Genomic DNA, 15,373 nt, shown 5'->3' with positions numbered 1-15,373 from the left:
ATAGGTGTCTTTGTTATGCCAATAAGGTAACTTGTTGACTGCCTCAAAGGATTGGGCGTGGTTGCCAGGGGTCCAACCATGTGATTACAGAATTGGAACTTTCAGTCTCCCCAACCCAACTCTCCAGGTAGGGCAGAGGGGCTGAAAGTTGAACAACTGCCAACAGCCAATGACTTAATCAGCCATGCCTATGTAATGAAGGCTCCATAAAAATCGTAAAGGAGAGGTTTGGAGAGCTTTCAGATGGGGAACCAGAACACTTCAAAGTGCTACTGGTGCCAGGCCCAAACTCCACAAGGACAGAAGCTCCTCTGTTCAGGACCCTGCCCTATGCATCTCCTCATATACATGTCTAGCCTGTTGGGCAGAAGCATAAAATAACAAGCTGCATTTGCTGGGCTTCTGAAGCAGAGGTAGTCTTATGGGACTGAGCCCTGAACCTGTGGAATCTGATCACTATCACCGGCTTTGACAGTGTCAGAGTTGCACTGAATTGTAGGACACCCAGCTGGCTGCTTAGCAGTGGTGTGATAGGAAACCATCCTCTCCACATACTGGAAATTGTGATCAGGACACATTAATTATACATTCTCAAAGGGTTTATTTACCTCTTGCTGAAAACTCTAGAGACCAATACAGAATAGATCACATAGGCTAAAGTTACAAAAATAATTTGTCTTCTCATCAATCATAAACATTTTTCCCCTCAAAATTGCATAATTTGAAACTCCATGCTTACCTTGGGTAGTTTCTGAATCCAAAACTTTTTAGTGGATTTTTGTTTCTTTTTGCATTTGTGGCACATATATAACTCTGTCTCATCGAGTTCTTCTAAGTCAGTAAAACTGCGAAGACAATCTAAAACCAAATTGATTTTGGCGACATTAAAACAGAAAGCCTTCTATAGAGACAGTGTGCTGTAGAAAACAGACTGAACTTTGAAGCTGGACAACTATGGCTCAAATCTCAGCTTTATTAGCTTTGTGACCTTGGAAAAGTCAGCCTTTCTTGGTTGCAAAATGGATACCAAAAAACCCCAAACAAACCCACTTTGAAGAACTGCTGTGAGGAAAATAACGTGTGAAGTTCCTGGCCATTATGTCTGACATCTGGTAGTGATCAGTTAACGACAGGTGATACGGTTATTGGGTTTGTTGCTTTTAATGAAGAATTAGTCTGGATCATTTTGATGAAAATGGTTTCCTTAAATCCAAGTTTGAGCCGCAACTTTCTCTCAATGTCTTACATTATAGTTGGACAAAGTCAGATCCAACATTTTGAGTCATAACTTACTTAAAAACATGGATTGCAGGAAACGACATTACTGACCTTCCTACTATACCTCCAGTGAATCCTTTGTTCCAGGCTCTACTCTGAATCCACTAGACAAACCACAGATAGTTGTTTTTTTTTTTTTTTTTCTTTTAAAGGTTTAACTGTGTAATCTGGGGTTTGGCGTACTGCAGCCCCAAGCCAAATCCAGCTAGTTGGTTTTGTAAATAAAGTTTTCTTGGAACACAGACACACCCACTCATTTATATATCATCTGTAACTGCTTGTACACTTAACAGCAGAGTTAAGTAGTTGGGATGCAGAACTTCTGTGCAATAATGCCTAACATATTTATATCTGGCCTTTTATAGGAAAAGTTTGCCAACTCCTATTGTAATCAGTAAGGTATGTATTGTTCTGTAGAGAAATAATACTCTTTTTAGAGAAGAATATGAATGCCTGTACCCAGCCCTCAGGTAAAAAAAATGGATTCTCTCTAGTACTGGAGGAGCCAGACTTTATGTATATATACGGCTTCCCCTAGAGTTCTGCAGTGAACGACCTAAACGGCCATGTGTGGGAGCCCTGCTAGGAGTTTCCTGTATCTTCCCACTCACAAACCCCGTATTTCCCCCTAGAAATAGCCATTATCCTGAATTCTGTACTGTCTTTTTGCTTGCCTCTCTAGACCACATATATGCACATATGCATCTTTAAACAATATAATGTTTGAAAAGTTGGGTAGCAAGCACAAACCTATCTATATAAGGAAAAGGGACACTGGTCTCTGTACTCAAGAGTTTTCAGGTCATAGTCAATGCGGGCTTCCATGAGACAGTATAAGGAAGAGCCTGGGAGTGCACGGGCCAATGTGTGGAAAAGGGGACCATGCATTCTTTGTGGGATTTTTTTTGAGGTATAACTGGCACATATTATTTTCAGCTGCACAACATAATTCAATATTTGTACTGTGAAATGATCACCACAATAAGTCTAATTAATATCCATCACCATACGTAGTAACATAGTTTAATTTTTTTTTTCCTGTGGTGAGAACTTCTGATTTCTCTTAGCAACTTTTAAACATACAATACAGTATTATTAACTGTAGTCAACATGCTCAAATTGTATCCCAATGACTTACTAACTGCAAGTTTCTACTTTTTGATCCCCTTCACCCTTTTTGCCCACCCCCCCATCCCTCACCTCTGGTAACTACCAATTTCTTTTCTGTTATCTATGAGCTTGGATTTTTTGTTGTTGGTTTGGTTTGTTGTTTTGTTTTGTTTTTTTTAGATTTCACATAGAAGTGAGATCATAAGGTATTTGTCTTTCTCTGACTTGTTTAACTTAGCATAATGCCCTTGAGTTCCATCCATGTTGTTGTAAATGGCAAGCAAGATTTCATTCTTTATGGCTGAAATATTCCATTGTATAAATATGTTGTCTTTATCCATTCATGTAACAGTTGCTTCTATATCTTGATTATTGTAAATAATGCTGCAATGAACATGGGGATCATTTATATCTTTTCAAGTTAGTATATTCATTTTCTTTGGGAAAATACCCAGAAGTGGAATTGCTGCGTCATCTGGTAGTTGTACTTTAATTTTTTGAGGAACCTCCATACTGTTTTCCATAGTGGCTACACCAATACACATTTTGACCAGAGTGTACTCCACATCTCTGCCGACACGTTATTTCTTATATTTTTGATAACAGCCATTCTGACAGTTGTGAGGTGATACTTCATTGTGGTTTTCATCTGCATTTCTCTGATTATTAGTGACATAGAGCATCTTTTCATATACCTGTTGGCCATCTGTAGGTTATCTTTGGAAAAATGTCTATTAGGATCTTCTGCCCATTTTTTAAATGGAACTGGTTGTTGTTTTGTTGTTTTGCTATTGAATTATATGAGTTCTTTATATATTCTGGATATTAACCCCTTAGCAAATATTATTTGCAAACATTTTCTCCCATTCAGTAGGTTGCCTTCTTATCTTATTTCCTTTACTGTCCAGAAGCTTTTTGGTTTGAAGTTATTCCTCTTCTTCTAAGTAAGCTTCAAGCCCAGTGTGGAGCCCAATGCAGGGCTTGAACTCATGACCCTGAGATGAAGACCTAAGATAAGATCGAGACTCAAATGCTTAACCATCTGAGCCACCCAGGCACCTCTGAAGTAATCCCTCTTACTTATTTTTCCTTTTGTTGCCTTTGCTTATGGAGACAGATTAAAAAAGTCACTGCCAAAACCTATGTCAAGGAACTTACCTCCTATGTTTTCTTCTAGGATCTTCATGGTTTCAGGTCCTAGGCTCCAGTCTTCAAACCATTTTGAGTTAAAAAAAAAGTATTCCATTTTCACTCTTTTGCATGTGACTGTCCAGTTTTCCCAACATCATTTATTGAAGAGACCATCCTTTCCCTTGTATATTCTTGGCTCCTTTGTTGTAAACTGACCATGTATGTATGGACTTATTTTTGGATTCTCTATTCTGTCCCACTGATAAAGATGTCTGTTTCTATGCCAAAACCATACTGTTTTGATCTGCTATAGTTTTGTAATTTAGTTTAAAAGCAAGGAGTGTGGGGCACCTGGGTGGCTCAGTTGGTTGAGCATATGACTCTTGGTTTCAGCTCAAGTCATGATATCATAGTTTGTGAGTTTGAGCCCCGCATTGGGCTCCATGATGGCACTGTGGAGCCTGCTTGGGATTCTCCTGCTCTCCCACTCTCTGTCTGTCAAAACAAATGACTAAACCTAAAAAAAAAAAAAAAAAAAAAAAAAAAAATCAAGGAGTGTGATGCCTCCTGCCTTCTTCTTCTTTCTCGGGATTTCTTTGGCTATCTGGGGTCTTTTGTGGTTCCACACAAATATTAGGATTATTTATTCTACTGTGAAAAATACCATTGGAATTTTTATGGGGTTGCAGTGAATCTGGGGATTGCTTAGGGTAATATGAACACTTTAACAACATTAATTATCCCAATCCATGGGCATGGTATATCTTTCCATTTATTTGTATCCTTTAATTTCTTTCTTCATTCTTACAGTTTTCATTGTACAGGTCTTTTACCTCAGTTAAATTTATTCTTAGGTATTCTTTCTGATGCAACTGTAAAGGGACTATTTTATCTTTCTGACAGTTCATTATTAGTGTATAAAGTGCAATAGTTTTTTGCTATAATGATTTTGATGTTAAAACTTGAATATGCTTTTTGGTGGAATCTTAAGGGTTTTTCTATATATAATTCTGTGTCATCTTTGAAATAGGATGCCTTTTTTTTCCCTTGCCTAATTGCTCTGGTGAGGATTTTCAATACTATATTGAATAGAAGTGGTGAAAATGGACATCCCTGTTTTATTCTCTGCTCTGGGGAAAGGCTTGCAGCTTTCACCATTCAGTATTATGTTAGGCTGTGGGCTTGTCCTATATGGCCTTTACTATGTTGAGGAAAGTACCCTCTATATCCACTTTAAGAATTTTTATCATAAATGGGTGTTGAATTTTGCCAAATGCTTTTTATGCATCTACTGAGATAACCATAGAATTGTTATCCTTCATTTTGTAATGTGTTGTATAACACTGACTACCTTGCAGATGTTAAACCTTCCCTGCATCCCTGGAACAAATCCTACCTGATTATGGTATATGAACCTTTAGTGTACAGTTGACCCTTGAACAACACAGAGATTCAGGGCATTGATCCCCTGTGCAGCTGAAAATCCATGTATTAAAAAAAATCCATATATGGCTTTTGACTCCCTCAAAACTTAACTACTGATAGGCTATTGTTAACCAGAATCCTAATAACACAATCGACACATATTTTGTATGTTATATATATTATATACGGTACTCTTACAGTAAAGTAAGAAAAAGGAAAATGTTATTTTAAAAAATGACAAGGGGCTCCTGGGCTTGTTAAGTGTCCAACTTTTGATTTCAGCTCAGGTCATGATCTTAGGGTTTGTGGGATCAAGCCCCATGATGGGCTCTGTGCTAACAGGAAGGAGCCTGCTTGGAATTCTCTCTCTCCCTCTCTCTGCCCCTCCCCCACTTGGACACACACGCTTGGTCTCTCAAAATAAATAAGCTTTAAAAATAATCACAAGGAAGAGAAAATACGTTTATAGTACTATACTGTATTAATTGAAACAATTCGCATATAAGCGGACCTGTGTAGTTCAAACCCATGTTATTCCAGGGTCAACAGTATTGTTGAATTCACTTTTTTAATGATTTGTTGAAGATTTCTGCACCTATGTTAATCAGGAACATCAGCTTTTCTTATGGTGCCCTTGTCTTTGGTATCAAGGCCATTGTAACATGGCCTTGTAAAATGAATTTAAAAGTGTTCTCTCCTTGGGGCGACAGGGCAGCTCAATCACTTAAGCGTCTGACTTTGGGTTTCAGCTCAGGTCATGATCTCATGGTTCGAATATTCAAGCCCCGCATTGGGCTCTGTGCTGAAGGCATGGAGACTGCTTAGGATTCTGTCTCCCTCTCTCTGCTCCTCTGCTGCTTGCTCTATTGCTCTGTCTCAAAAACAAATAAACATTAAAAAAAAGTGTTCTTTCATTTTCTATTGTTTGGAAAAGTTGGAGAAGGATTGGTATGAATTCTCTAAATGTTCAAAAGGATTCATCACTGAAGTTGTATATAGTCCCTGGCTTCTGTCTGTTGGGAGTTTCTCAATTACTGATTCAATCTCCTTACTAGTAATGTCTGTTCACATTTTCTGTTTCTTCATAGTTCAGTCTTGGTAGGTTGTGGGTTTCTAGGAATTTTTCCAGTTCTTCTAGGTTGTCCAGTGTGTGTAACTGTTCGTAATAGTCTCTTAGGATCCTTTGCATTTCTGTGGTATCAGTTGTAAGGTCTCCTCTTTCCTTTCAGATTTTGAGTCCTGTCTTTGTCTCCATGAGTCTGGCAAAAGGTCGGTCAATTTTATATTTTCAAAGAACCAGCTATTTCATTGATTTTTTTCTATTGTCTAAAGTCTCATCTATTTCCACTCCAATCTCTGTTATTTCCTTCCTTCTACTAACTTGGGGCTTTGTTCTTTTTCTCATTCCTTTAAGTGTAAAGTTATTTTGTTTATTCGAGATTTTTCTTGTTTCTCGAGGTAGGTATTTATCACTATGAACTTCCCTCCTAGAACTGCTTTTGCCCTTAAGTTTTAGTATGTTTTGTTTCCAGTTTCATTTGTCATAAGGCATTTTTTAAATTTCTCTTTTAATTTATTTGACCTATTGGTTGTTCAGTAGCATGTCATTTAATCTCCAAATATTTGTGGATTTTCCAGTTTTCTTCTCCTAATTGATGTCCAGTTTCATACTCCTATGGTGAGAAAAGATGTTTGATACGATTTTAATCCTCTTAAATTTATTAAGACTTCTTTTGTGGCCTAACAGATGATCTATCTTGGAGAATGTTCCATGTGCACTTGAGAAGAATGTACATCCTTTTGCTTTTGGATGAAATGTTCTGTACATATCTGTTAAGTCCATCTGGTCTAATGTGTCATTTAAGGCCAATGTTTCCTTATTGAGTCCATCTGTGTTGTCCCAAATGGCAAGATCTCATTCTTTTTTATGACTAATATACATCATGTATATCTATCTATCCCACGTTCTTTATCCATTCATCTACTGATGGATACTTGGGTTGCTTCTACATCTTGGCTATTGTAAATAATGCTGCAGTAAACACAGGGGTGGATACATCTTTTGGAATTAGTGTTTTCATTTTCTTTGGATAAATACCCAGCAGTGGAACTACTGGATCATATGGTATTTCTATTTTTAATTTTTTTTTGAGGAATTTCCATGCTGCTTACCCCAGTAGGTTGCACCAATTTACATTCCTGCCTACAGTGCACTAGGATTCCCTTTTCTCCACATCTTTGCCAACACTTGATATTTCTTTTCTGTTTGCTACTAGCCATTCTGACAGGTATAAAGTAATACCGCATTGTGGTTTTGATTAGCATTTCCTTGACTAGTGACGTTGAGCATCTTTTCATGTCTAGCCATCTGTATGTCTTTGAAAAAATGTCTATTCATCTTGATTTTTTACTTGGATTTTTTTGGTGTCAAGTTTGTGTGTGTGTGTGTGTATGTGTATTGGCTATTAACCGCTTATGGGATTTATCATTTGCAAATATCTCCTCCCATTCAGTAGGCTGCTTTCTTGTTCTGTTGGTTCCTTTGCTGTACAGAACCTTTTTATCTTGGTGTAGTCCTATTAGTATATTTTTGCTTCAGTTTCCCTTGCCTGAGGAGACCTATCCATAAATATGCTGCTAAGGGTGATGTCTAAGAGATAACTGCCTGTATTTTCTTTCAGGAGTTTTATGGTTTCAGGTCTTACATTTAGGTCTTTAATCCATTTAGAGTTTATTTTTGTGTATAGTGTAAGAAAGTGGTCCAGTTTCACTTTTTTGCAAGTAGCTGTCCAATTTTCCCAACACTATTTATGGAAAAGACTGTCTTTTCCTCAGTGTATATTCTTGCCTCCTTTGTTGTTGATTACCTGACCATATAGTTGTGAATTTATTTCTGGGCTCTTGAGTCTGTTCCATTATCTCCAAGTCTATTTGTGCTAGTTCCACACTGTTTTGATTAGTGTAGCTTCGTAGTATATTTTGAAGTGTGGGATTGTGATACCTCCAGTTTTATTCTTTATCATGATGGCTTTGGCAATCTTTTGTGATTTCATACAAATTGTAGGATTGTTCTACTTCTATAAAAAATACCAGTGGTATTTTGATAGGATTTACATTCAATCTGTAGATTGCTTTGGGTGGTATGGACATTTTAACAATACTCTTTCAACCCATGAGCATGGTATATCATTCCATTTCTTTGTATCATGTTTCATCTCTTTCATCAATGTCTTACAGTTTTCAGAGTATATATCTTTCACTTGGTTAAATTTATTCCTAGGTATGTATCTTTTTGCTGCAGGATTTTCTTTCTGCTTCTTCATTACGAGTTTTTTGGTGGAGTCTTTAGGGTTTTCTATATATGCTATCATGTCATCTACAAATAATGACAATTTTACTTCTTCCTTACCAATTTGAATGCCTTTTCTTTTTCTTGTCCAACTGCTACAGTTAGGACTTCAAGTACTATATTGAATAAAAATGGTGAGTGGATATCCTTGTCTTGTTCGTGATATTAGAGGAAAGGTACTCACTTTTTCACTATTGAGTACTATGTTAGCTGTGGGTTTGTATATATGACCTTTATTATGTTGAGGTATATTCCCTCTAAACCTACTTAGTTGAAAGTTTTTATCATGAATGGATGTTGTATTTTGTTAAATGCGTTTTCTGCATCTTTTGAGATAATCATATGGTTTTTGTCCTTTCTCTTGTTAATGTGATCTATCACACTGATTGACTCGCAAGTAGTAAACCACCCTTGCATCCCTGGAATAAATCCTACTTAATTATGTTGAGTGTTGTTTTTTTTTTTTTTTTTTTAAATGTATTGTTGAATTTGGTTTGCTACTACTTTATTATTTTTGGATCTGTGTTCATCAGAGATACTGGCCTATAGTTGGTGTTTTGTTTTTGTTTTTTGTATCTTTGTTTTTGTATCTTTGTCTGGTTTTGTTATCAGGTTAATGCTGGCCTTGTAGAATGAATTTGGAAGTTTTCCTCCCTATTCTATTTTTGAGGATAGTTTGAGAAAAACAGGTATTAACTCTTCTTTAAATGCTTGATAGAATTCATATGTTAAGTCATCTAGTCATGGACTTGTGTTAGTTTTTCTTTTTAATTGTTGATTCAATTATATTACTAGTAATTGATCTGTTCAAATTTTCTATTTCTTCCTGGTTCAGTTTTGAAAGATTGTAAGTTTCCAGGAATTTACCCCTTTCTTCTAGGTTTTTCAATTTGTTGCATATAACTTTGCATAATATTCTCTTATATCCTTTGTATTTGTTGTGTCTCCTTCATTTCTGATTTTATTTACTGGGAGTCCTCTCTTCTTCTTGATAAGTCTGGCTAAAGGTTTATCAATTACCTTTTCAAAGAACCTGCTCTTAGTTTGAGCGATCTGCTTTTTTTTTTTATTTCCTTCGTTCTAGTTTTGGGCTTCATTTATTCTTTTCGGGCCCCTTTAGGTGTAAGTTAGGTTGAGAATTTTGTTTCTTGAGGTATGCCTGTATCAGTATTACCTTCCCTCTTAAAGCTGCTTTTGCTCTGTCCTGAAGATTTTGGACCTTAATGTCATTTTCACTTGTGTCTATGTATTTTTTTATTTCTGCTTTGATTTCTTCACTGACCCAATGGTTGTTTAGTAGTATGTTGTTTCTCCATCTGTTTTGTGTTTTTCAAGATTTTTTTTTGTAATGAATTTGTAGTTTCATTATGTTCGGAAAAGATACTTAATATGATTTTAATATACTTGTTTTGTGGCTTACCATGATCTATGCTGGAGAATGTTCCATGTGCACTTGAAAATAATGCGTATTTTACTGGTTTTTGAGTATAATGCTCTGAATATACCTGTTAGGCCAATCTGGTCCAATGTATCATTGAAAAGCATTGTTTCTTTATTGACTTGCTGTCTAGATAACCTATCCATTCATTGATGTAAGTAGGGTATTAAAGTCCCCTGATATTACTATTGTCAATTACTCCCTTTAGGTCTGTGAATATTTGCTTTATGTGTTGAGATGCTATTTGGGGCACACAGATATTTACAATTGTATTTTCATGTAGGATCAATCCCTTTATGTAGTCCCCTTCTTTGTCTCATGCTACAGTCTTTGTTTTAAAGTCTATTTTGTCTGATATAACTGTGGCTACCTCAGGTGTGTGTGTTGTGTTTTGTTTGCTTCTATTTGCATGGTATATGTGTTTGCATCCCTTCAGTTTCAGTCTGTATGTTTCTTTAGGTCTGAAGTGAGTCTCTTGGAAGCATACAGTTGGATTTTTTAAAATCCATTTCATCACCCTATATCTTTTGACTGGAGCATTTAGTCCATTTACATTTAAAGTAAGCATGATTCTTTGAACTGTTTTCTGGTTGTTTTGTAGTTTTTCTGTTCCTTTCTTGTTCTCTTGCTCTCTTCCTTGGTAGTTTGATGGCTTTATTTAGTGTTATGCTTGGATTCCCTTATTTTTTGTGTATCTGTATCTACTGTAGGTTTTTTATTTATGGTAACACTTGGGTTCATATATAACATCTTATGTGTTTAGCAGTCTGTATTAAGTTGATGGTCCCTTAAGTTCTAAAAGGACTACATTTTTACTCCCCCTCCATATTATGTATATGATAGATTTTGCATCTTTTTTTATTGATCCCTAGACTGATTTTTGTAGATATAATCTATTTTGCTACTTTTGTGTGTTAACCTCCATTAAGTGATTAATCTACTACATTTACTATATATTTGTTTTTACCTGTCAAATTTTTTCCATTTGTAATTTCCTTTTAGTTATGGCTTCTTCTTTCCACTTAAAAAAATTCCTTAAACATTTCTTAAAAGTCTTGTTTCATGGTGATGAATTCCTTTAACTTTTGTCTGGGAAACTCTTTATCTCTCCTATTCTGAATGACTACCTTGCTGGATTGAGTATTCTTGGTTTGCAGGGTTTTTTCCTTTCAGTACTTTGAATACATCTTGCCATTTCCTTCTGCCCTAGAGTAAGTTTTCTGTTTCCTTCTCTCTTTGCTCCCTCTGAGATCTCTATAAAGTGAATGTCACTATGCTTGATGATGTCACTGAGGTCCCTTAACCTATTCTCATTTTTTTTTCTTCCCCATTTAGATTGGTTGCGTTTGATTACCCTCTCTTCCAGATGACTATATTCTTTTGAATCCTCTAATCTGCTGTTGATGGCCTCTAATGTATTTTTTATTTCAGTTATTGAATTCTTTACCTCTGACTGGTTTTTATATTTTTAAGTTCTGAGTTCATCCACTCTTAAGTCCAGTGAGTATATTTATGCCACTACTTTCAATTCTTTATTAGGCATATTGCCTATTACCATTTCATTTAGCTGTGATTTTGTCTTGCTCTTTCATTTGGGACATATTCCTCTCTCTACTCATGTTTTATAACTGTGTTTTTGTTTCTATGTATTAGGTAGGTCAGCTACATCTCCTGGTCTTTAAAGTGGTGGCCTTGTGTAGGAGAGAACAGCCCCCTCAGGTCACCAAAACCAGGTCCTCCAGGGGTGCCCTTTGTGTGGGTTACATGTGACCTACTATTGTGGGTAAGCCGCATATGCCTTCAGCACAGGGAGCTGCAATGACCTACTTTGCCTGCTGTGGGTATGCTGCACAGTTTGGTCCCATGCCCTTTATATGCCTCAGGCCACCTTGGTTGGGCTTGTTGTTGGGTGAAGTCCACATTCAGCCTAGCTGCTTGCAATTAGCCTCTGTGCCACAGCTACAGGGGCACAGAAGACCAGGTTTTGCTCCATTGCTTTTGAGAGGCTTAAACTTAAAGGGTGACCTAAGTAAGTGGTCCCATAACTGATTTATGCATAACTGGTTTATGATAAACCAAAATACAACAGAAGACAGAAAAGGCTCATTAAACAATTCATTAGTAAGCCATACAAGCTGAATCTGGTTTTTCAAACATTCGGTTTTTAAAATGGTAGCCCCAACTGTCTCTCAAAGCCATCTTGTGTTCTCACACCCCTTTCTTGCTACAAGCTCAACAGCCCACACCTGCTGCTATACCCCTCAGACATTGAGGCAGCTTTGCTGACTGTCACAGCTGCATCAGAAAGTCAGAAGACTGTCGTGTCCGTGGGCAGCCTCCAGTTTTAATAAAGAAGGAACATTATAAACCCTCGTTGGATTAGTAAAGAACTACCCACATAGTCCTCTCCATATGGGTTTTAAAAGCTTGTTTTTAGCTCTCCTTAAAACTAATGCCTATTTGTAATGGCTTCTATGGGTTAAAACAGTAACAATCCACAATAATTCTAAATTTCCAACTGCTGCCTTTTTATAAAACAGCTTTTATATCAGTTTTTAAATAAAAAATTCTCTTAACCATGGTACTGCTGGACAGAATTATAAGGGTCGCTTATTTTCCCCTTTGTATTCTTTTGAATCTTTGCTAAATTCTACAATGAATATGACACTTTTCTTAATGTCCTTCAACTTTTATTGAAACATACATGCATACAGTCATTATTTCTCAAAGAAAAAGACTGCTTAGGCACAGCCTACCCCTGACATTCACAGATTTGATGCCTGCCGTTTTAATTATCTGGAAAGTCTGAATGACCCTGAAATGACTACAGTTTACTATTTTGCAGCAGCATGAATATAAATTTCACTTCTCAAAGCTTGTATGTGGAAGTGAATCACATGGCCAGTGAACAGTCTACTAGCTACCCAGCATTCACATCTCAGCAAAGCTTTGTTCTCTACTTACCTTCACACCTCCCATCTGAGGAAGCTGCTTAAACTTTTTTCATTTGTACATTACTGCATTTCATGAGCAAAAAAAAATATATGCCATGGTGGTTTTTGAAACTCCTAAGATTCTCAAAGGTTTCAGGGCATATATTTCACAAGTGTCAGTCTTCCACATTATTTAAACTGTTAAATACATCCCTATGGAGAGCAGGGAATAAAACTGATTTGTTGACGTTATTAGATCCCCTTTATCCACTATATAAATTTAATTTAGCAAAACAGTAATTGGGAAGTATGTTTAAATTAATCCACATTTTTTTTTTTTACTCCCCCAAAGCAAATGTATAATTATGAAGGTGATAGAATAGGTTAAAAAAATCCAAACAACATAAAAGAGCATGAAAAAGGAAGTCCTAGTTCACTTTCTTCTGGAATGCCTGTCCCTAAGAAATCACTGTGAACAGATGGATATGCTGCTCAAGAATTTTAATGCACACCTGAATGTTTTTTATTTTATACAAATGGAATCATTCTATAAACATACTTCCATAGATAGTATTCCACAGTACTTTGTAGCTATCTTTCTGTGGCCTGGCTACTGATCAACTTTATATCTTTCTTAATTACTACATAGCATTATTTATTAAATTTACAATTTATTAAACTAGTGGACACATAAAACTGTTTCTGATCTCTCCAATAACAAAGAATGCTTCAAGGACATCTTTTTACAGGTATCATTGTCCACATTGACAAGTAAAATTACTTTTTAAGGAAATGCTCACTGAAAATGATCACTGTCCTCCCAAACCAGCAATTTACATTGACCCCAATATGTGAGAGTGTCCACTCTCCAAAACCTTTACTAACAATTAATATTACCTATCTTTGTCATTTTGAACAATTCTGCTTTATGTACACTTTCTTTTTTTTTTTTTTTAATTTTTTTTAGCGTTTATTTATTTTTGAGACAGAGAGAGACAAAGCATGAACGGGGGAGGGTCAGAGAGAGGGAGACACAGAATCTGAAACAGGCTCCAGGCTCTGAGCTGTCAGCACAGAGCCCGACGCGGGGCTCGAACTCACGGACTGCGAGATCATGACCTAGGCCGAAGTCGGCCGCTTAACCGACTGAGCCACCCAGGCGCCCCGATATGTACACTTTCTTGAATATGTAAGACAATGCATTTTCATATGTTAAATCAACTGTTTGCAATTCTCTTCCTATTCGTATACTTTACTCAAGTACTCTTTCTCACAGGTCATCTCCTTTTCCACTTTGTTTATGGTGTCTTTCACCATTACGCAGTTGAATTTATGAATATTTTCCTTTATGGGTTCTGGCCTTGGTGAAAGCTCTCCCTTACAACAAGATCCAAAAAAAACTTGCCGATAGAGTCCTGTGGTTTTATTTTTCATAATAAATTTTTTAAGTTTTTTTATTATTTGAGAGAGAGACCAGGGGAGGGGCAGAGAGAAGGAGAGAAAGAAAGCCCAAGCATGCTTCGCGGTGTCAGTACAGAGCCGAATGGATTCAAACTCAACCATGAAATCATGACCTGAACTGAAATCATGTGTTGGACACTTAACCAACAGAGCCACCCAGGTGCCCCTCATACTAAATCTTGAAACCTTGTATTAATTTGAGAAAACACAGGAATTAGGGATGAAATTAATGTTTTAATTTTCATTTTCACTCACACTATCTATTGACTAATATCTTTTCTGCACTGATTTGAAATTTTTTCTTTGCTATATAATAAATTCCCATATATAAGCATTTCTGCACTAGTACCTGCTAAATTAGTACATCTAGGACATTTTCTACCTCATCTCTAACCTGTTTTCTCATCTTCACTTAAAAAACTTTTTAAGCACCTCTTAAGAATTTTTCTGCTTACAGGAGAACTTTTGGGCAAATTAGAATAATTTTAGGGAATAATTTGGGGGATAACTGACATCTCTACCATTTCATATTGGGTCTTCCCATCCAAGAATAGGACATGGCTCTGTTTATTAAGACTTTTAATCTTTTCTTGTATAAAGTTTTATAATGTTCTTCACCTAGGTCTTAAATATTTTTCAATAAAGATTTTACTGCTACTGTGAATAGGATCTTCTGCTATGTATAGTAAAGCAATTGTTTTTTTTTTGCCTACTTTTTAAATATTTATTTTGAGAGAGCACAAACTCATTCTTGAGTGGGGGAATGGGAGAGAGAGAATCCCAAATAGTCTCTGTGCCTGACATGGGCGGAGCTCAGTCTCCATTATCTGAATCGTGAGAACATGATTTGAGCCGAAATCCAACTGAAACACCCAGGGACCCCTTGCCTATTTATTATTTGGCTGCCTTATTAAACTTTTTAGCTCCATGTTTAGAACTTACCAAAATAATACCTGTTTTTTTAAAAAATGGACAGTTTTAGAAAAACAAGTCTCCTACCCAGGGCTGCTCTTCAGGGATAGCTATTAAACATTCTCTCATAATTTCCAACTAATTTTCTTGAAATGTTTGCAGCGTCTAACCAGTTCATCTGCAAATGTTGACAATTTGGTCTTTCCTCGTCCTTATTTTTATTTTTCTTGTCTAATGCCTTGTCCCTCAGTGGCAGGACTCCTGGCTGCTTCCACACTGTAATGGAAAATCCTTAGTGCTTCACTGTTAACTATGAAGATCACTGACAGCTTTTGA

The 15,373-nt window shown here is 36.5% G+C and overlaps 1 protein-coding gene across 9 annotated transcripts in view; it reads right to left on the bottom strand.

Annotated features, from left to right (window-relative positions):
* Positions 1–15,373, bottom strand: part of USP3 (ubiquitin specific peptidase 3) — a 107,605-nt gene that overhangs the window by 6,792 nt on the left and 85,440 nt on the right. For all 9 annotated transcript variants that reach the window (XM_086710886.1, XM_086710885.1, XM_086710887.1 and 6 more), the window contains one exon: positions 740–858. In XM_086710886.1, the coding sequence (XP_086567012.1) occupies positions 740–858 (119 nt within the window). The remainder of the gene's footprint in view (positions 1–739; positions 859–15,373) is intronic.

This window comes from Puma concolor, chromosome B3 (assembly GCF_028749965.1).
Source record: "Puma concolor isolate L17-30 chromosome B3, mPumCon1.1.hap2, whole genome shotgun sequence".
NCBI lineage: Eukaryota > Metazoa > Chordata > Mammalia > Carnivora > Felidae > Puma > Puma concolor.
The sequence above is the reverse complement of the archived record's forward strand: the minus strand, read 5'-3'. Positions and strand labels throughout refer to the sequence as shown.